Raw genomic sequence first — 21,481 nt, 5'->3', positions numbered from 1 at the left:
CGGAGCCATTTTACAAAGGCCAGGGGCTGGAGGGAGGGAGGAGAGGAGCAGCCCCCACCCTGTTCTTCCATCCTGAGAGTCACATGGAGTCCTGAGAAGAAGCCTCATAGCCAGGCGTCACTCTCCAAGGGCCAGGACTCGGTGGAGTGTGAAAGAATTTCTCACACCACAGTACCCCAGCCTGGACCACAGATGGAGACCCTGTCTCAAAAAAAAAAAAGTCTAAAGATCCAGCACTTCCTACTGGCCCTCAGTCCATGCATCTCCTACACTGTGGAAGTGGAGTTTTCAGTGATGAGGAAGGGTGTGGTGTCTGCGGGCTCCAGGAGAGTCCAGTGAGCCTGGGCAGGGGCTCTGCTTGGACCACTCAGACCACGCCAGCAGGAGGCCAGCTGGGACTTGCTCCTGGTCGCCTGTGTTGCCTTGAGCAAGGTTTAGGGAGGGGGAATCTGTCAGCATGGATTCAGATTTCATTTCTTCGTTTCTATAAGTACCTCTGCTCTAACTCTGTTAGACACGAATTGCAAAGTAACACACACATTGTGTAATAACCTAAATATCAACACGTTCCAGGACGACGCATACTCTTTGGGGTCAGGTCCACTCAGTGTCCGTGAGGCCGTTCATGACCGCTGTCATGAGACCTGAGTGCTTTGCAGATGTCCTGCAGGCCGGCGAGTCGCAGAGTAGCGTTGCCTAGCCATCCGGGCTGGCCCACGTCTGCAGAGTGGTGGAGGCAGGACCCTCCTCACACAGCGAGGAGGGCGGTTCTGGATTTGGGGGCCACCATGACAAACTGAAGCAAAGTGATGCAGACACTAATGTGAGCCTATAGCTGTCACCTCGAACCCCCAAATCCAAAGGCAGAACTTACACAAGAACCCTCTTGGTTCCCATTAATTATCTTCTTGGTGCCACAAATGCAAATTTATGAAATAACAGAAAGTACTATGGTTCGCTCAAGTGTTTATATATGCTTCATATGTTAGGATGGTGTTACAATTTTGTGAGGAAAAAGGGTTCAGTTGCTAAAATTGTGCAAAGGGCTGCACTAGACTCATAGACCCTCAGGGTAGAGGAGGCTGTGGGCCTGGAGGTGAGAACAGTCAAGCAGCAGACTGACTTCTGCTACCCAATGCTCCTAGCTGGCTCTGTTGCACCTGGGCAGGCCTGGGGTTGGCTGGGCCAGTGCCATTTAGCTGTCTCTTATCTCCAGGATCGCCCTGGTCAATTGTTGATGTTGTACACTGCTCTAGGTGCAAGAAAGGCAGAGGAGTAGGAAGAGAGGAGGTAGAGATGTGAGTTCAGCTCCAGTCCCTCCTCCTACCAGCTTGACCCAGGGAAGAGTTCTTAATTTTCTGAGGCTCTGATTCTTTGGCTGCAAAGCGAGACAAATCCTACTTCACCCACGGGGATGTTAGGAGGATTCGTCATGCAGATAGAGGGTCTGCTACACATTACTTACTCAGTTAAGTGGCAGCCGTGATTACAGGAGGGGACCCTTGAAACTCATGGACCCTCCTCCTCCTCCTTTTCCCTTCAAAGGCTCTTCGCAAGCAAGTAGCACCAAGGCACGTGGCCTTAACTTCAACATGTCAGCATTTCCGGTTTCAACAGAGTACGGGACAAAAGCCTGTCTTAACTCGGGGATGCCACCACACAGCAGGCTCTGATTGCTCTCACTGACCTACTGAGCCCTGCATTGATTAGCAGCCACATCCAACTGTATCCATAGTGCGATGGAAGCTGGAAGCCACATCAACACAAATACATACATGTTAATAAGATCAACCACGTCGGATGAACAAAAAAACCAAACTGGACAGGTTAAACAATCCATTTGACCTCACTGTGGTTTAGGCCAGTTTTCTCTTTTTCAAAACACAGCAGGGCATCTTGGGAAGGGGACATCTTTGCAGGCAGGCCCCGGGTGCATTCCTCCGCACCCCAGCACTGAGCTGGACCTGCCCTGTGGCATGCGTTCAGGGGGTGCTGGTGCCCAAGCTTGCTCCTGTGTGCACCAGGGTGGGCAAAATTCTGTGTTCCATGGTTTTATGTTATGTGACTAATGATGCTCATGCCATAACCACAGCCACCAACAGGGGCACAGAGCACGCTCGGGCTGGAACCATGGCCAAGCGCCCTAAAAGTCCAGGGACTCTGGGTCCCCAAAAGGACCTCCTGAGCGCTGTGTCATCTTCATTCCCACAGACGAGGACAGACAAGAGAGAGAAGAGCCCGGCCTGGCCCTGCTCCAGGCCCTCAGCTCCAGGGGTGCATGCACCTAAGTCAGACCTTCAGCCGTGGTCTGAACGAAGGCAAGGTGGGCTCATGGCCATAACGGGACGTGCAGCTTCTGTTTGTCTTGTTCTCAAATTACTGATATTTCTGAGTGCATACCCAGAATAAATATTGATTTAGGCTCCCCCAAAGGAAAATAAACCAATTCAAATTCCTTTTATTTTCTCTATCCTAGATTGTGAATCATTTTTAGAGCTTTTATAAGCTATTAAGCTTTTATATCGGCTTCCGTAAGATTTTGCTAGGCTTTGTCTGCCCTCAAGACAAACAAGCACATCTCAGCCGGGCTTGGAGATCTCTCTAGGGGAGGGAACATACCAAACGGGCCCGCAGGAACAGCCAAACCCAACCCCCTAGCAGATTCACAAATTCCTATCTTTGAGGGAGTTAAAAGGTGAATTTTCTATTGCCTTTTTCAGCACTTGATAATTACGAGTGTTTAATATTTTAAAAACCAGCTAAAAGAGGCCAAGCCCCAAATTCTACATTCTATTGTTTTTCTAAATATGCGTTCACTGAAGAAACATTGCAAGTTATCTACAAATCATCTGTCAATCAATCTATCAATCATCTATCCATCCATCTATCTGTGTATATCTGCAATTCACCTGCAATTTACCTCTAATTACAAATTATATATATACATTTGGACATATTGTTCATTTTGTTTGGTCTTTTGTTTTTAGAATACTTAATAACGCCACACTCAGAATGGATTACAGTTAACTGCCAGCCAATCTACTTCTCTATTTGCTAAAATAAAATCTGTATTCAGCCTTATTTCCTTTTCCAGTTTAGGAGATATTTTTCAGGTCATTGCATTTGAAAAAGAATATACAACAACAGAAATTACCATAGATTCCCAAGTGCCAGAGGTATTTAAGACGTTATTTAGACAACAAAAAAACAAAACAAAACAAAAACCCCGCCTCTCTGTTACGGAAATGCTCAGACGTACACAAGAACAGGAGGAAAGTGTCATGAAGCCTCAGCAGCACACCCACAACTTTAACACCTGTCCCCACGCCTCCCCTCCCGCTTGAACGGGACCCCAACCTCCCCAGCACAGGAGTTATCCTAAAGCTCCTCTCAGGTGTCATGCTAGTCTGTCCGCACTGTTTCCCCGCGGTTCTCTGGAGTAGAACGCTTCCTTTGTGGTTAAGAGAACCACAATGTAACTAATACACGGAGAAAAAATTAACAACAGTTTCACATCATCTCTCAGCTTGTCATACATCTGTATCTCTAAGTCATGGTTTAACGATCAAAGATAACGTGTTCAGGAATACATGGCAAGAAAAGGGATGGGAAGTATAACTAGAAAAAGACCTCAGGAGACACCAAGCAAATGCAGGGTGTGGGCTGTGCTAGGATCTTGACTTGAAAACTAATGCATCTGTGTGTGTGTGTGTGTGTGTGAATGTGTGTGAGTGTATGTGTGAGTGCATGTGTATGTGTGTGTGTCAGAGTGTATGTGTGTGTGAATGTGTGTACGTGTGAATGTGTGTGTGTGACAGCATGTCTGTGAATGTGCATGAGTGTATAAGGTGTGAATGTGATAGTGTGTGTGAGTGTGTGAATGTGATTGTGTGAATGTGTGAGTGCATGTGTACGTGGTGTGAATGTGTGAGAGTATGTGTGAGTGTATGTGTTAGCGTGTGCCTGTGTATGTGTGAATGTGTATGAGTATGTGTGCAAGTGTATATGTGTATATATGTGAATGTGTGTACAAAAGTGTGTATGTGTGTGAATTGTGTGAATGTGTGAGTGTGTGAATGTGTGTAAGCGTATGTGAATGTAAGTGTATGTGTGTGAGTGTGAATGTGTGTGAGTGAATGTGTGTGTGTTGAATGTATGTTTGTGTGCAAAAGTAAGTCTAGGTGTGTGAATGTAAGTCTATGTGTGTGAATGTAAGTGTATGTGTGTGAATGTAAGTATGTGTGATTGTGTTTGTGAATGTGTGTGAGTGTGTGAATGTGTGTATGTGTGAATGTGTGTGTGAATGTAAGTGTGTGTAAGTGTGTGTGTGTGAATGTGTGTAAGTGTGTGTGTGTGTAAGTGTACTTGTGAATGTAAGTGTACGTGTGTATTGTGTCTGTGTGGATGTGTGTGAATGTGTATGTGTGAGTGCGTGTGGGTGTGAATGTGTGTACATGTGTGAATGTGTGTATGTGTGTGAATGTATGTGTGTGAACATGTATAAGTGTATGTGTGAATGTAAGTGTATGTGTGAATGTGTGTATGTTAATGTGAATGTGTGAGTGTGGGTGGGTGTGAATGTGTGTGTAAGTGTATGTGAGGGTGTGAATGTGTAATTGTATGTGTATGTTTGGGTGTGAATGTGTGTGAATGTAAGTGTATGTGTGAATGTGCGTATGCGTGAATGTGTGTGAATGTAAGTATATGTGTGTGAATGTAAGTGTATGTGTGTGAATGTGTACGCGTGTGTGTGGGGGTGTGAATGTGTGTGTGAATGTAAGTGTGTGTGAATGTGTGTGTCTAAGTGTATGTGTGTGCTTGTGTGAATGTGTGTGTGAATGTGTGAGTGTGTATGTGTGTGAGTGTGAATGTGTGTGTGAGTACGTCTGTGTGTGTGTGTGCATGAATGTGATACATGGTCCTTTCCTTTTATTACCATGCATCTGTTGAAGCACCGACATTATCTTGGATCCTTAAAGCACATCTTCAAGGTGATGCTGGCGTGCCCACCTGGTGCCAGGGCCAGCCTCTCCCTGGAAGGCACGGTCACACTGGGCTGTGTGTGCAGGCTCCCAGGCTCGGTTCCAGCTCTGTCCCTTGTTATCCCTGACTGTGGGCAAGTTCCTGAACCTCTTCATTCCGTGCCGAGCAGCAGCAGGGAGATGATACCAGGAGCCTCTATGAGACACTCAGCTATCTGGGATGTGGCGAGCACTTATGTCTGCTGGGCAGATCCTATCCCCATGTCACATGTGGAAACTGAGGCCCGAGAACGTACAGCCAGCATGTGCCATTGCTGGGTTCCAACCTCGGTCTGCTGATTCCAGGGCCCCAGATGAGCCGCCAAGTGGGGTGTGGGTCATCATTTTGACGCCAAGTCTCTGAAGCATGCCATGGCCTCCCAAGATTCATCTCTTAACTAACGTCCCTTCTCTGGGGCCCGGCACACAGGAACTTTCAACAAATGCCTGTTAAGTAGAAGGATTTGAGAGGCACATTTGTCTAACATGGCATGAGTTAATCCAATTCAAATGTGGAGAGAAACTCAGTGGGAAGTGGAGAGATACCTAAGACCCCGCAGGCAGGGGAGGCAGGGATGTCCACAACACACAGGAAGGTGGTGCCATGCGGCTGCAATTCCCAAACTGCGGGCAGCCACCAGCACTGGAGGAGGCAAGGCAGGGAATCTCCCCGGGAGCCTCTAGAGGGAGCGGGGCCCTGCCCACACCTGGATTGCAGCCCAGGGATTCAGATTTTGGACTCTATCCTCCAGAACTGTGAGCTAATCCCTTTCTGTTGTTTTAAGCTGTGGCATTTACGGCCATTTGCTACAGTGGCCCTGGCCTCTGTTCTCAGAGGGGTGGCATCTTTTTCGCAGGCAGTGGGAGTCCTTGATGCCGGGTGAGCCTCAGCGCGTGTATGCGATTGGGAGGACAGTTTAGGAGGGGATGGTGAAGGAGACATTAACGAGGGGAGACAGTGAGGGCTCAGCAGCTGGCCAGAGGCTGCAGAGGGAGTTGATGTGACCCGCGCGGGAGGTGGGAGGGTGGCGGGAGCGGCTCTGATAATCCATGGGGAATTCCTCTGCCTACGGAGGATGTTCGTGCGCAAGACACGGCTATCCGGACCGTCTGAACAGCCCTCCTGTTCACGCTCAGAGCTGCCTGGCCGCACGGTGGGATTTCAGGGCCCATTTCCCCTGCGCCGGCATCTGCGCGGATCCCGGGCCTCCACGCAGAGTCCATTTGTCATGGCGGCTCTGTTCATTCATCACTCTTGTCAGTTTTCTGGGTAGCTTCGCTTTTGTTTTCCTCACTGCTAGTGTCTGAGGCCAATCTCCACTGTTATAAATAATGGATCATAGGAGACTGAAAATGCAAAAATCGACAAACCAAAAGAACAAGAAGTGTGCTGAGATGGAGCTCAGGGCACAGGACTCTCACGGGGCATTTCTGAAGGCCTCTCGCCGGTCGCAATCTGCTTGACTCCTGGACACCCGGTTCAAGCAAGAGGCAGCTCTCGCGGCATGAACATGACCCTTCCGCCACCCCCTCTCTGGGGCCTCACCCTTGTCTTAATAATTCATGCTCACTTCTCCCAGGGCCTCGGGTCTGTCTCTACCGTATCAGGATTCCGAGTGAGAGTTAACATGACCCTTCCCTGGAATCCGGGCTCCCTGGACCCTGGGCATGGCAGGAATGGGGAGGGTGGGGTAGGAGGTGCTCGGGGGACCCAGGCGGCAGCCCCTCTGGAGGATCACTGGGGGAGAGGACCTTCTCTCAGCATGCAGCCCCTTTGAGCCCAGTTCCAAGGCAGTATGTGAGAATGGTGTGGCTGGGCATGGGTGAAAAGATTTAGAGGAAACCATGGGAAAGGGAGAGCCCAGCCGGGAAGCAGGGGAAGGCAGACGAGAGTGGAATCCTTTTTGTGCACCCCTCTCCCCAGCTTCGACCCAGAGAGCTTGGATGTCTTGGTAAGCTGCATCGTCCATTCCATCATCATCATTTCCAAGTGGGAATGGGATAAGGGAGGGGAGATTCCACTAGAACTGCTGTGGGGAAAGGGCGGTTCATCGTGCAGAAACACATGTCCTGTGCTGGTTCCCTGGAGAAGGGGCAAGGTAGTCCCAGTCAGGACTGCAGGGGTCCTGGACCAAACAGCAGGGGGTCTGGAGGAGGGAACTTGCCACAGGGTTCTAGGGAAGGGGTGCCTGCCAGCTCTTTCAGGAAGGCCCAGCAAGGCTTTTAGAATAAAGGTAATGCCTGGTTCTTGCAAGATGCCTGTTGTGACCCCAACTTGCATAAAACCCAAAAACTTGCAACTACTGTGAGCGGAGACAGTCTGAGACCATCTGAGAAGCAGGCCAAGTGTGTTCACGCTTCCCGGTTCATTTTCCCTCCGTCCTCACCACTCTCTTCCTTTGTTTCAAGAGAACAAAACAAACATAGCGGGCAGGCAACTGGGAGGGAGCGGCGTGTTTCTATTCAAAACTCTTTTTCATGCCACCTGCCAAGTAGAATTCTAAATCCCCCTTTAAAAAAAACTGTGCCCCATCCATGAAGTCAAGTAGTTTAAGAACTGTGGCCATGTCAGCAACCTCCTCCCTGGTCTGTACGTGCTGGGGTATGTCTCCCTTTTGAAAATCAGTATCTTGTCTCTCCGTTTTCTGTGGATTTGGTGTCTGAATGGATAGGCTTATGGGCTGCTAGAAGTTTCAGGGGCCTGTCATCCAACTTCCTCACTGTGATCTCCAACCAACCACCTCAAACTGGTCATGTGGTCGGTCAGGCTGCAAAGCATGTTGGGGTTGTTTGCTGTTTCGCCAGCAAGGCCCTGCACCCCTGGCTGGAGGACAAAGAAGCAAAGTCTGTGTACTGGGAGTGAATGGGCAGATGGGACCAGGTGCCTCAACATGCTGGGGGTGGCGGGGGAGTGGGGACAGCCCGGAGTCCGGGAGGGTGAGTCAGCCGTCACCAGGCGGAAGACCTTGGTGCCGCCTTTCAACCTTTTGGGCTGCGATGCTCTCCTTGGTGACCCAATGTCGTTCTGGGTCCCTCCTGCTTTCCCACATTAGGGTTCCAAAGGCCAGAAGATGGGGAAGGGTGATGGACATTCCCACTTCCCAAAGGGGGTGCTATGGACTGAACTGTGTCCCCTCAAAATTCATGTTGTAGTCCTGACCCCCAGCACTTCACAATATGACCTTATTTGGAGACCAGGCCTTTAAAACGAGATGTCCTTGTAAAAAGAGGAGCTAAGGACACAGACACGCAGAGGCTTGGCCCTGCATGGACATGGGGAGGAGGCGCCAGCCCAGGAGAGGCCTCAGGAACCAGCCCTGCTGCAGCCTGACCTGGGAACTCAGCCTTCAGACCGCGAGGGCCTTGGTGTCTGCTGTGGAGGCCGCTGGGCCTGTGGTCCTTTGTGATGCCGGATGTACACGGGGGAGTGCAGCCCTCACAAAGCAGAGACGGAGCTGCGGGTGGGGCCTCGGCACCTTCAGGACCTGCTCTGCACTCCTGCTGGGTCCCAGCTGCTGAGTCAGATGGGCTCATCAGAAACAAGCCAGCTGCCCTCCCTCCTTCGCGGCGGCCTCACACTTGGGAGGCGGGGAGACTTCAGAAGTGCTTTGGTGCCAGCCCTGCCACTGGCAGCTCTAGCTGAGATCCTCCTGGACAAGGAGAACACAAGTCCAAGGACAGCAAGAAAGGCCTTCTGGAGCTGATGGCCACGCCCTTCCTGCTGCAGCCACGCCCTTTCTTGATGGCCACGCCCTCTCAGCTATGGCCAGCCTGCTTCCTGATGGCCACACCCCCACCTCAGGGCTGCTTTTCCCCTTTGATAAAAAACATCTTTTTAGATGTCAGGGCCAGAAGGCCCTTGGGGAAGGTGAGCCTGTTCTACACGGCCCCAGGGAGGCAGCGTTTCCTGTGCTGGGACTCCCCTCTCACCTTCCATACCGCCTCCCCAACTGACTTCAACAGGGCCTCACTGAGCAGAGGTGCCCAGGGCAGCATCAGGAGCTTGAGGCATAGACTGCGGAGCCACGCGGGAGAAGCTTCATCCCTGGCCCAGCCGAGCAACGCCCTCCCATGGGTGAGCTGCATGCATCCAGTTCATTATTCAACAACTGTTACAGTTCCCGCTTCGGGTCAGTCTCTGGGCAGGGGCAGAGTTGGAAGGTGAGTGACTTGATCCTGGGCTCCAGGGGTGCCTGGTGAGGAGTTATTACAGTGCAGAGAGGCACCTGCACGCGACACATCCGGCTTCCTAGGAGAGGGGACATTCAGCAAGGGCCGGCGGGGGCAGGGAAGGCCGGGAGCTGTTGGAGCAGAGCAAGGTCGGGGGTGGCTACCAAGGCTGGAGCCACATGTCCGGGTCCCGACACTGCTGGCCTGTGGGAGCCCAGGTGACAGGATCACAGGGTCCCTGTGGGCGTTGATGAGCTCCCTTGGGCAGGGTGTAGCCAGAGGTCGCTGGGTGGGGGAGGAGGAACAGAGAGCAGGTTGAAGGGTCTTCTAAGAGCCAATCAGTCCCTCAGAGGGCCAGAATGAAGGTCTGGTGACTCCCTGAGTGTCCTGGGGCTGCTATGACAAAAGACCACAAACTAGGTGACATCAAACCACAGAGGTTTATCTCTCATGGTTCTGGAGGCCTGAAGCCTGAGCTCGAGGCGTGGATGGGGCTGGCCCCTTCCCAGGACTCCAGGGAGGAGCCTTGCTTCTCTCAGCTTCTAGGGGCTGCCCGCAGTGCCTGGCTTGTACACACATCACTTTGGTCTCTGACTCTGTCTTTACATGGCCTGATTCTGTCTCTACGTCTTCCGTTCTCATTTCTGTGGACAAATGAGTGTCCACATTTCCCTCTCCTTAGAAGGATGGCAGGCATATGGGCTTGAGACCCACCCCAATGCAGTTCGACCTGTCTTGATGTGACTATGTCTGCAAAGACCCTATTTCCAACAGGACGTTCCAGGTACCAGAGGTTAGGACAGGAATCCATTTTTTTGGGAGACACAATTCGACTCGCAGCAGTGACCAGTAGGGGACGAACAGAGGTCAGTGGCAGGACGTGGTGACAGTGCAGGCAGGCGGAAGTCGAGAGGAACCTGAGGCTCTCGCAAGGCCGACCCGGCCGTGTGTACCCAAATAGGAGACATCAGATAAGAGGTGGTGAGTGGAGTTGGTGATGGGGGCTTCCATTCGGATGAGAATGGAACCCCCTCCCTCCCTCCTTTCCCTCCTCTTTCCTTTCCTTTTGATTGCCTTGGAATTTCATTAGAAAATGAAGCACGGTTTTCCTGCCAGAAAAGAAATGTCTCTGAATGCTGGCACTGGGGCCTCGCACTGGTTCAGTTGGCTCCAGGCCTGCTTTGGTGGCCAGGGTCCTCTTTACGCCCTTCCTGCTTTGTGTCCATGCAGAGGCCAGCCCGGAAGGCAGGCAGAACCCCTCGCTGGCCTCCTGCCTCATCTGCTGCAAGTGTCTCCCTGGATCTGGGCTCCTCCTCAATGCAGCGGTACCATCAGGGGTGGGTGACACTGGGATGTGTCATCACCTGCAGGTGGCATGTCCCTGTGCCAAGCTGAGAATGGCACTTTGTGACCAGCGTGCCCCGTGCCATCAGTCCTGTGTCGTGCTGCGAGGTGAGGCACCATTGCCCAGTGAGCCGAACACAAAGACTCCCTCTTGGCCTCGCTATTTTTAGTTTGATACCTCGGGCTCACAGCAGTTGGCTGGAGTCACTAAACCTCCAGCTTTCTCTTCCAGAAGCCAAGCCTGGCATTCCGAGGGGCAGGTGGGAGCTGGAGATGCATCAAGAAGCCCCTTTGGCATCTGGACCCGACTCGGCCCTGGACCATTCTCTGGGGGCTCCCTGATCCATCGTCTGAGGACACACAGTGGACTCACCACAGGGACTGAGGCGGAATCAGAAACTCCAGACCCCAGCAAGGACCTGGAGCATCCTGGGTGGCCTGGCATCCAGCTGATGACCTCGGCCATCAACACCTGGGAGACTCCAGAGTCCTGGACGCTGAGAGGCCTGGGCTTTGGGGAAAGGCCTGGGAGGGGTGGTGCTGGGCAGACGACTACCTGGAATAAATAGGATGGGGCCTGGCACGTTTCAGTGGGGCCTCAGCGTGCAGTGTAACACACGGCTGAGGGACATGGCGCAGGCTGGTCACACGGTGCTGGTCTCAGCCTGGCATGAAGACATGCTACTGCAGGTGACGGCACATCACGGTGGCACCCCGCCCCCAAGAGTTGGGCTGGGTGACAGGAGAGGGCGGGAAGATGGAGGGCACTGCCAGGCCTGTCTGCTGTGGGCTCAGCCCATACCCTCCAAGCTCAGCCACTTCAAACCTCATCAAACCGGGCAATAAGACCAGGCAGGGGCTTCACTCTTTGGGCACCCATAGGAGGCGAGCCCCACTGTGAGTCCACAAAGAAGGCGCCTTCTGCCCTCCCTCCGAGCTGTGTTGCTGCCTGCCTTGTCCCCTCTCAACCTGAAACCCCCGAGGCTCTGCTGACTTCTGTCATCTTCCTACTGTGTGTGTGTGTGGTGTGTGTGCATGTGTGTGATATGTGTGTGGTGTGTGTATTTGTGTGATATGCATGTGTGGTGCATGTGCATCTGTGTGATATGTGTATTTGTGTGATTGCATGTGTGGTGTGTGCATGTGAGTGGCGTGTGTGCATGTGTGTGACATGCGAGTGGTGTTTGTGATGTGCGTGTGTGTGGTGTGTGTGCATGTGTGTGATGTGCGAGTGTGGTGTTTGTGATGTGCGTGTGTGCGGTGTGTGTGCATGTGTGCGACGTGCGAGTGTGGTGTTTGTGATGTGTGTGGTGTGTGTGCATGTGTGGTGCTTGTGATGTGCGTGTGTGGTGTTTGTGATGTGTGTGTGGTGTGTGTGCATGTGTGGTGGGTGCGTGCATGTGTGTGATGTGCACATGTGGTGTGTGTGCATGTGTGTGGTGTGTGTTCTTGTGTGTGATGTGCATGGTGTGTGCATGTGGGTGATGTGTGTGTGCGTGGTGTGTGCATATATGTGATGTGCGTGTTTGTAGTGTGTATTCTTGTGTGTGATGTGTGTGGTATGTGCATGTGTGTGATGTGTGTGTGGTGTGTGTGCACGTGTGGTGTGTATGGTGGGTGTGTGCATGTGTGTGATGTGTGTGCATGGTGTGTGGTGTGTGTTCTTGTGTGTGATGTGCGTGGTGTATGCATGTGCGTGGTGTGTGTGTGCATGGTGTGTGATGTGCATGGTGTGTGCATGCGTGTGATGTGTGTGCATTGTATGTGTGGTGGGTGTGTGCACGTATATGTGTGTGTGTACCATAGAGCTCCATCTCTCTGCGACAGTGGGAGGGGACATGGAAGGCATCTATCTGCCCTTCCTTCGGTGAGGAAACAGGTAGGGGGGGGTGTGGATGGGAGCTAACCTGGGAAGCAGAGCTGCGCGGTGAGCTGGCCCTTCATGCATGCCCAGACACAGCCCGTGCTGGGATCGATGGTGGGAGGCACAGGGGCCACTTGACAACCTGGGAGTGTGGGGCCCGGGTCTGTCTCCACCAGGCACTGAGGTTAGACTGCCTTAAATCCATGACATGGATAAATAAATAATAAACAAATACAAATGATAACATTTCTACAGCATTTACCAAGTGCCAGTGTGTTCTAGCATTTGACACGTATTGGCCCACTTGATCTTCCAAAAACTTCCCCCCACTTCACAGACAGAGACACTGAGGCACAGAGAGGGTGAGTGACTTGCCCCGGGGAGGTCACACAGCTGCTGGGCTCAAGGGCAAACAAATGACAAATCAGCCCCGTCTGCGCTCTCCACCAGGGCTGGTAGCTGAGCTCCGTGGAGCAGAACCTGGGGCATCTGTCTTCCCTGAGCAGCCCCCTCCCCTTCCGCTTCGACACATCACAGGCTACACCACCAGACATGCACACAGCTTTGCAGAGCAGCACAGCCATGACTCAAGACGTGGAGAGGGCTTCGGGAACTCAGTTTTTCAGAAGACGCAACAATAAACCCATCGCAACAGGCCAGCCCTTTGCAAACTGAGGAACTAAGAATGAAAATGACTGAGGCTTAAAAATATCAGGCAGTTTCATCGATTCGTCTGTTTTGAATGGAAACACAAAATGCGGCCCCTCCACACAATGGAATCTCGCTCAGCCTTCAAAAGGCAGGAAATTCGGACACGTGCTACAACACAGATGCATCTGAGGACATGATCCGAGTGACCAAGGCCAGGCACAGAAGGGTGATCCTGTCTGACTCCACTTCTCTGAGGTCCCCGCACTCGTCAGGTTCATGGAGACAGAAAGCGGAATGAACAGTGTGGGTCGGGCTGGGGGAGGGGGATGGGAAGGAGTGTTTATTGTTTCTATATTTTACCACAATTTAAAATTAAAAAAAAATAGGCAGACGGTCTAAAGCAAAAGGAATAAAACGTTGTGGCTCTTCTTTTAGTTGTTTCTAGACCGAGTTTTCAGGGGTACTGGGCCAGTGCTCCCACTGCGTGACCAGCTTTTGGATTCAGGGAGATGTGGTCAGGGTGAGGGGGAGACAGGCGGTCAGGGATGGGGTCAAGACACATAAGTTGCACCCTCAGGTGAAAATATTTCTTTTTGAGTTTGAAAATGTCGGCAGCCACCCCGGGCAGTTAAGTGCTTTGGGCATCCCTGGTGCCCACAGCATGAATGTGCCCATGGTGCCAGGAATACAGGCACATGCTCCTCCAACTCCTGCAGGTGGACCCTTGCTTGTGCTCTCCCTTCCTTCCTTCCTTCCTTCCTTCCTTCCTTCTTTCTTTCCATTTTAATCTTTTTTTTAAAAAAAAAAATTCAATCGTGTTTGGGGAACGGGTGGTGTCTGGTTACATGGGTAAGCTCTTTAGTGGTGATTTCTGAGATTCTGGTGCACTGTCACCCGAGCAGTGGACACTGTACCCAGAGCGTGGTCTTTCATCCCCCACCCTGTGCACTTTCTTAGAACACTTTCTTCTCAAAAAGATTTGGACCCCTGGAAATGTAGGCACCCAACTGGCCTTGGTCTCAACCTCCACAAGCCAGGCACTGACTCGCAAACTGCCTTCTCTGCGAGCCGTCCCTGCGGGCCCTGCACCTGCTCCTGGGAGCTGGAGGGATCCTGTGCTCAGGGTGGGTTTGTCTGGGGAGAAAGCCAAGGAGTGCAGACATGCTTTGTCTGGGACAGGCCCAGCTGGCGGGCTGTGCCGTCTGGTCTCTGGGGGCTCTCTGGGCCCTTCTTGCCTAAGACCTTTTGAAACTTCCCAGGAGTGTGGCTTGCTGGGTCACCTGTGCCCAGGGAAGCAGGTGATTGGGTGGGAGAGGGTTCAGGGTTGCCCACCACCCCCTGGGAAGCAAGCCCAGGACTGGGCTGCTGGGTCCAGCCTCTCAGGAAATCCTGGCCCTCTGGGGCCCAGTCCCTGCCTCCTCCCTGCCCGGCTTGGGCCCCAAGGTGTCCCGGTTGCTGCACTGAGATCAGCTGCCCGGCGCGTCCCCGTTTCATCTCTCATTTGCATGTCAGTTCATCTGAGGCATCTGACGAGGACAGCGTGCCCTTCCTCTGCGCTAGATTTACCTCCCTGACAACGAGAGCTGTCTTTTGCCCATTTCTGAGGCTAGACAGCCCCTCCACCCACACTGAGCTCGGAGCGGCTGGCTTGAAGATGAAGGTGCGGGCTGTGGGACTCAGGCTCCTGGGGCCTGTGGCTCTGGCTCCCTCTTCATGGTTGCCTATGGTTCCAGCTCACAGTGGACTCAGGGAGTGACAAGACAAGTGACAGGAAGGTGCTGCCACTGCTGCTTCCAGAGTCTTCCGGGCTGATGGGTCCAGGGTGAGAGAAGTGTCATGGGGGCTGTGCTGTGCCCAGGCCTGAGGGCCAGGGTGGCATTCCTGAGCCTCCCCACGTGCCCTGGGCTGCCCTGGAAACTTCACCCCATTCCTCAGCGTGGCCTGCACAGTGAGCCTCCACTTCCCTGGGGAGAAAGTGACTTTGCCCAGGCCTCCCGGCTGGCAAGTGGCAAAGGCGGATGAGGCGAAGCTGTCCGTCTCAGCACCATGTCCCCACTACTCCATGGGACCAGCCCCCCTGGATTCCCGGATTGGGCGGCATCGATTTAGTCTGAGAGGTTTCCAGGTCACTCACAGAAATTCCTGATGGTGTCAGGTGGGCTTCCGGCTTCCAGCTGTCCCCTCCTGGGCCTCTGGACGTTGGAAATGTCTGGCTCAAGGGGAGTTCAGACCACTCCAATGGGAAGGGGTGGGGAGGCCAGCAGCTCCCTAACTTCTCGGTGCCCTTGGGTTAAAACTGGGAAAGGCCCAGTTTCCAGGGCCCTCTCCGAGACAGCACCCGCCGGAGCTCTCAGGTGGTCAGGCACTTCATGGCTGATTGCTGGTTGACAAAGGAACTGAAAACTGAGGGCTCTTATTACTTTTCACAGCCTGGCTTCAATTCAGGCAGAGACAGGGGAGTCATCCCTAGCCAGGGCTCAGGACAGCAATAAGGCCGGCAACTTCCATTGCTCCCTGTCCCCCACCACCGCCACCCCCTCCATGCATACACTGGAAACCCCAAAAGGGTGTGAGTGACCCCCTTCCTTCAGCAGCTTTCCTTGGTTCAAGGAACTTACAGTACCATTTTTATACCAATTTAAAGATCAAAAGTTATAAATATGTAACAGGCAGACAGATGATAGGCTGGAAGTGGAGAGGATGGCGAGGAGAGCCGCTGTCCACTGGGAAGAAGGGTGTAGACAGTGATGCTGGAGTAGAGAAACCTGGAGAGGGGTCAGTGCGGCTGGGGGACGCAGCCCTGCACGAGTGAGCAGAGATGCCTGCAGCCACAGGAGAGAGCGCTGCGTGTGTGGGCTGAGCAGGCCATGCCTTCTAAAATGAAAGGAGGTTTGCATTTGACCATGTCGGGGGCAGGAGAGGGGAAAGGCACACAGGAGCTGCGTGGGGCTTAAGGCCCCACCGTGCTGACCACACCAGACAAGGTTGGGGCAGTGCACTCTCCTCTCCCCCGAGGAGCCAGGAAACACCAGCTCATGCTCGTACCAAAGCAAGAAATGAAGGCAGAGGGGCCTGAACAGGACCGGTCAGTAGAAACAGGCAGCAGGGAGTGACATTCCCCTGGGCCAGGACCAGAGAGCACCCCAGCAGGGTGCAGAGACCTGGACTCCAAGTGCAGCGGGGAGGAACTGAGCGAAAAAGGGACAGCTCTGGGGCCCATAGAGGCTGGCCTTGGGTCCCAGGACCAGGCTGGCGGAAGCATCATGAGAAGGCCTGGGCAGGCCCCACCAGCTGCCCAGAGCATGGAGCTCTGGGCTCCCGCAGGTGAAGGGGGCAGGCATAGATGGGGCGGAGGCAGGCGTAGGTGTGGTGTAGCCACAGTGGGTGGCAAACTATTAAGAACTGGGAGCCAACTTCTGCGGATGCTTGAACACTTTCTAGCGCTGCTCCTCCCTTTGGGCTGTGCACATTCGCTGCCCTGGTTTAGAGTAGAAACAGCCCCGCAAACTCAAGCAGCTGCCGATGCATTCAGACCTGGGTTCCAGCTGCAGAGCAAGGCCAGGACCAGAACACCACAGCCCAGAGGTGCCAGGGAGGCCGCGCAGAGTGCGAGTGTCCCAAGGGGGTCACCGGGTCAGGGCAGTGGCATCCACAGAGGCTCCGGAGCATTCAGTCTCGCCCAGATGTGGCTCCTCGCTACACCCGAACCCACAGCCAGGCCCAGGGGTCCCAAAGGCCTCTCTCTTCCCCTACTCAGAAGATTGGCAAACCCAAGCCTGGATGTGCCACCAGGTGGGACCCCCACCAGCTCCCCAGTGCTGAGTGCGTTGCCCCTGTCGACCCATGGGCAACTCAGCTGAGCAAACCCTTTCTCCATAGGCAAGAGAAAGGTGCAGGTGCGGCAGCCGGGGGCCCCCAGGGTAGGGGAAGCTGAGGAAAGGAAAAGACAAACCCTCTGCCGAAAGACGAAGTTTCAGCTCCTGGAGGACACAGTCTCTCCGAAGCAAGGACCTCAGCACTCTGGGTTTGGGGACCTGGGCTCCCACCTCTCCCCTTCTTCAACAGCCCACCTGAGGGTCTGGACGCGGGGTGGGGGGCGAGAGGAGGGCTTCACCTGGTGCTGGGGACGTGCCAAGTCCTGATCTGTGCACCCGGCAAGCCAAGGAACAGACAGGCACAGGCCTGTGCAGATGCTGCTGGCTGGGTGGACGCTGGCCCCAGGCCCCTCAGCAGCTTCTCACCAGGCCATCCTCACGGCCACCAGTTCTGCACAAAGGGCTCCTTCCCCACAAAGCCCACAAAGCCGATCATCAGGAAAAAAAAAAAAAACCTGTTCATCAGGCCCCATACGGGGTTGGCCCACCCAGCCTGCAACATCTGCTGCTGTTTATCATTTGTAGTTTCCTTCCCATTCCCATTCACTCTGGACCCCAGCACTCAGCACATAGTAGACGCTCAATAAACACAGGTGGTTCATTGACCAGGCAATCTGCCTTATCCCATTCAATTCTTAGCACAGCAACACAGGGGCACAGAGTGAAGTAGCTGAGCCAAGGTTCTTGAGATGGGAAGGGAGCACTGAAAATGGAGCCTCAGTTGGACTCCAGGGCATGGAGTCCTGCCTTCCTGTAGGGTTCAGGAGGCACCCTCTGACTCACTTCACACCGCCAGCTTTCTCTACACGACCTCTGAAGGAAAAGCCCCCGAGGAGGGAAGACGAATCCCCCAAATTCCTGCTGCTGTCTCTCACTGCGTCACTCTGGTGATGTGACACCTGTGTGTGTCTGGAGTTTTCTTCATATAAATAAAGCATCGACCTGGCTGCCAAGTGCCGGCAGCGGCTCCTCCGAATCGTCAGGAATGTCTGCAGGGTTACCTGCACAGGTAAGGCCGAGCCAGGAGACACTGGCATTTGTCACCCGGCGCCCGCCTCAGACAACTTCAGATTGTCAACGTGGAGCTTTGCCGGAGCAGATAACTCAGCAGAACCCCCAGTTTCGAACGTTCCCTCCTTTCTCCCCATCTCTGCAGTCTCAGGGGGAAACTGAGATGGCCAGGGGGTCAGGTAACCAGAGGGACAAAGAGCAGAGATAATGAAGGAGCCGGCGTGCCTGTCACCAGGACTCATGGCCAGGTGGTGTGGAAGAACACGGTGACAGAAGCAATACATGCCTCATCTCTGGCCCCCAGGGCCCCCTCCTAGGAAGCAATACGGGTTTGTTTCCACCACCTTTGATGGAGAGGAGATGGCACGGATCGCAGGGAGACAGATTCACGCTGGAAATTCCAGGATTTACCCAGTGCCTGGTACTTTAAGAGAAGGAATGGCGGCTGATGGCAGCGGCGCTGAAAGTGCTCTCAGCTGAGCCTGGTGCAACCCACCCGTGACAGCACTGCTGGGTGTGCAGCCTGGGAGGTGAGCGAGAAGTTATCATGCTTTGCCTGGCACATGCTTGGGCAAATGATTCAGCTTCAACCAGGGCTCACAGTCCAGCTAGGAGCTGCCAGCGGGGTACACAGCAAAGGGCAGAGGGCGGGGGCAACTCAGGAGCAAGCAACAGACCTCCTGGAGATGGGGGACCGGCGGGCGGGGGGGAGTTGGAGACCAGTCTGGCGCCTCCCTGTTTGCCCGGGAAAGGACGTTTATGGAAGGAACTGAGGGGAGAATAATGCTCATCGTGTTCTGCAGTGTTCCAGGCAGTGTTTACATTCATTCGTTCCCTTCTCATTCCAGTCTATAAAGTAGATTTTATGATGCCTTCTTTAGAGACGAGGATGCCAGCTGGGAGAGCCAAGGCGCTTGCTCGTGGTTACAGGAAGTGGTGGAGCTGGTGGTCAATCTGCCTCTCCCAGTCACAGGTGCCGCATGCCATGTCTTCCCCAGGGCCCACCTGCAGGCTGCTTTCCTGGAGATCACCCCAACCTCAGCATGTTCACTGTGAAAAGCTATCCTGCCCACAATAACAGCCTGGCCTGCCACGCCCAACGTCCTCCTCCCACCCCTCCTGAAGCTATCCTCCACTTTTCACCTGCTTCCAAGAGAGCTGCTCCCGGGACACCTTTGGGAAGTTCTTAGGATGGACCTGCTTACTGTAGATCTGGTGACTACTCACTTTAAAAAGATTTCTTTCTTTTTTTTTTTTTTTTTGAGACGGAGTCTGGCTCTGTCGCCCAGGCTGGAGTGCAGTGCAGTGGCCGGATCTCAGCTCACTGCAAGCTCCGCCTCCCGGGTTTACGCCATTCTCCTGCCTCAGCCTCCTGAGTAGCTGGGACTACAGGCGCCCAACACCACGCCCGGCTAGTTTTTTGTATTTTTTTTAGCAGAGACGGGGTTTCACCATGTTAGCCAGGATGGTCTTGATCTCCTGACCTAGTGATCCCCCCGTCTCAGCCTCCCAAAGTGCTGGGATTACAGGCGTGAGCCACTGCGCCCGGCAAAGATTTCCTTTTTTAAAGGCAGGTCTTTGATACATTCTCATCTATTGGGCAGAAAAAGTGTGTGTGCACGTGCCTATGTGGTGTGCATGTCTGTGTGCTCATGTGCACGTGTGCGTATGCATTTGTGTGCGTGTGTGAGTGGATGTGTGAGCACTGGAGCATGTGTGTGGATGTGTGTGAGTGTGCATGCTGGAGCATGTGTGTGGATGTGTGTGAGTGTGCATGCTGGAGCATGTGTGTGGATGTGTGTGAGTGTGCATGCTGGAGCAGTGACATATTCAAGGGAGGGCCACTCCTTCCTTTGGGGAGAAAGGAGGCTGTTACAGTCCCATGCAATTGCAGACTCCTGGTCCTGGAGTCAGAGACCTGGGTCTAGTTGTGCGTCTGCCCCTGCCCAGCTGCCCGGCACTGATGAAATACGGGGGTGACCACCTGTCCTTGAGGATGCTTCCTCCTCCTGGTTATCTGAGTCTCTCAAAGCGGGCTACAGTGGAGGAGGGCTGTACTTTCCATTTCACGGGGATCAAGCTGGGCACAGGGTGAGGGCGGCTTGTTGACTTAAATCTACTGATGAAGCTGGCTAAGTGCACATCTGGGAACAGGAGAGACTCAAGCCTGGCCGGCACCTGCTCTGTGCCGGGGTATCTCTCCCTGGCCTCCTTCAGTGGGGTACTCCGTGGGCAGAAAGGTGAGAAGCAGCTGCACGGGCTTCCTGAAACGTCCAGCTGAGGTTTGAGGGATTTCCTCACAATGGCTTTTCCCTGGGGACTTTAGGGGGAGCTCATGAGAGCCCCTTCCAAGCCGGCGCGCTCATTGTCCCTCTCCGCCCGTCAGGGGGGGCCACGAACAAAAGGGGTCTATTCTGAACCCCTCTCCCGTGTAACTCAAGTCCGCTAGGAACCCTGGACATTCGAGGGACTTCCTATCTCCGCACAGGAGGGGAAAGCCGGACCCGCTGCCCCCCAGGCTCTCCGCGGGGACCCGGAGGTGCAGCGGCCGGGAGTCCCCTCTGTAGTCGGAGCTACCCACCTGCGAGGGAGCAGCTCCCCGCTGCCGGCGCCCCCCGCACCTGCCCCCACGCGACAGGAAGCGGCTGCTGCTCGCCCCCTCCGCGGACCACGACCCAAGGGCTGCCCGGCGGGCCGATCCACCGGAAATTAAAGGCTTCCTGTGCCAGCCCTTGAATGTAAAAACTCAGCCTAATCAGATCTTTAAAAAGAAAAGCTCTGCCTATGAAATGGAAACACTAGCCCGCCTCCCCCACCCCCCACCCCCCGAGGCGAGTCGCCCCTTTCCCCGGGGAGCCGGCGCGTGGGGACCCCCGCCCCCGACCAGAGCTGGCGGAGCGCACGGAGGCCGCAGCCAGAACCCGCAGACGCACGGACAGTCCCGCCCCGCCGCGCCCGGCCCCGGCGCTGTTACCCGCGGGGAGGAGGGGTGTCTGGGTGGGGGAGGGGGCTACCTTCTGAATGCGTCCATCGATGTCCAGGTAGATGGCCTTGGGCCGGTAGCTGGAGGAGCCGGATCCCATCCTGCGCCCGGCGGCTGCACTTGGACTTTTTACTGTACTTTCCCGACGCCAGCGGCCGCGGGAGGCGGGGGAGGGGAGCAGGGGAGGGGGCGGGAGGGGGCGGGAGGGGGCGGGCGGGGGGCGGCCCGCGGCGCTCAGCCAACCAGAGCCGCGCCGCCACCGGGCCCGGGACGCCCGGGAGCCGCCGCCGCGCGCCGCAGGGTCTCCTCCTCCGCTCGGCTCGCGCTCGGGCTCGGGCTCGGGCTCCGGCTCCGGCTCGCGCGCTCCTCCTCCCGGCCGCCCGCCCCTCCCCTCCCCCTCCCCCCTCCCTCCCCCTCCCCCTCCCCCTCCCTCCCCCGTCTCTCCTCTCTCCCCTCCTCTTCACTCCCTTCACCTCCCTTCCCCCTCTTTCTTCTTCCCCTGACTCCAGCCCCCGGTCGGCCGCCTATCTCCCGATGCCCCCTGGATAGCTGTGCAGAGCCC

General features: G+C 54.7%; 1 protein-coding gene across 2 annotated transcripts in view; it reads right to left on the bottom strand.

Moving 5' to 3' along the window:
* The window catches only part of PDE9A (phosphodiesterase 9A), a 115,758-nt gene extending 94,520 nt beyond the window's left edge, over window positions 1-21,238 (bottom strand). Inside the window, exon 1 of one of the 2 annotated variants that reach the window (XM_030915449.1) lies at window positions 20,951-21,238. In XM_030915449.1, the coding sequence (XP_030771309.1) occupies window positions 20,951-21,019 (69 nt within the window). In that variant the 5' untranslated portion in view covers window positions 21,020-21,238. The remainder of the gene's footprint in view (window positions 1-20,950) is intronic. The other variant, XM_030915450.1, reaches the window with a different exon arrangement.
* Window positions 21,239-21,481: the final 243 nt, after the last annotated feature.

The sequence above is a fragment of the Rhinopithecus roxellana genome, chromosome 13, assembly GCF_007565055.1.
Source record: "Rhinopithecus roxellana isolate Shanxi Qingling chromosome 13, ASM756505v1, whole genome shotgun sequence".
NCBI classification, from domain to species: domain Eukaryota; kingdom Metazoa; phylum Chordata; class Mammalia; order Primates; family Cercopithecidae; genus Rhinopithecus; species Rhinopithecus roxellana.
This window is presented reverse-complemented; position numbering and strand designations above follow the sequence as displayed.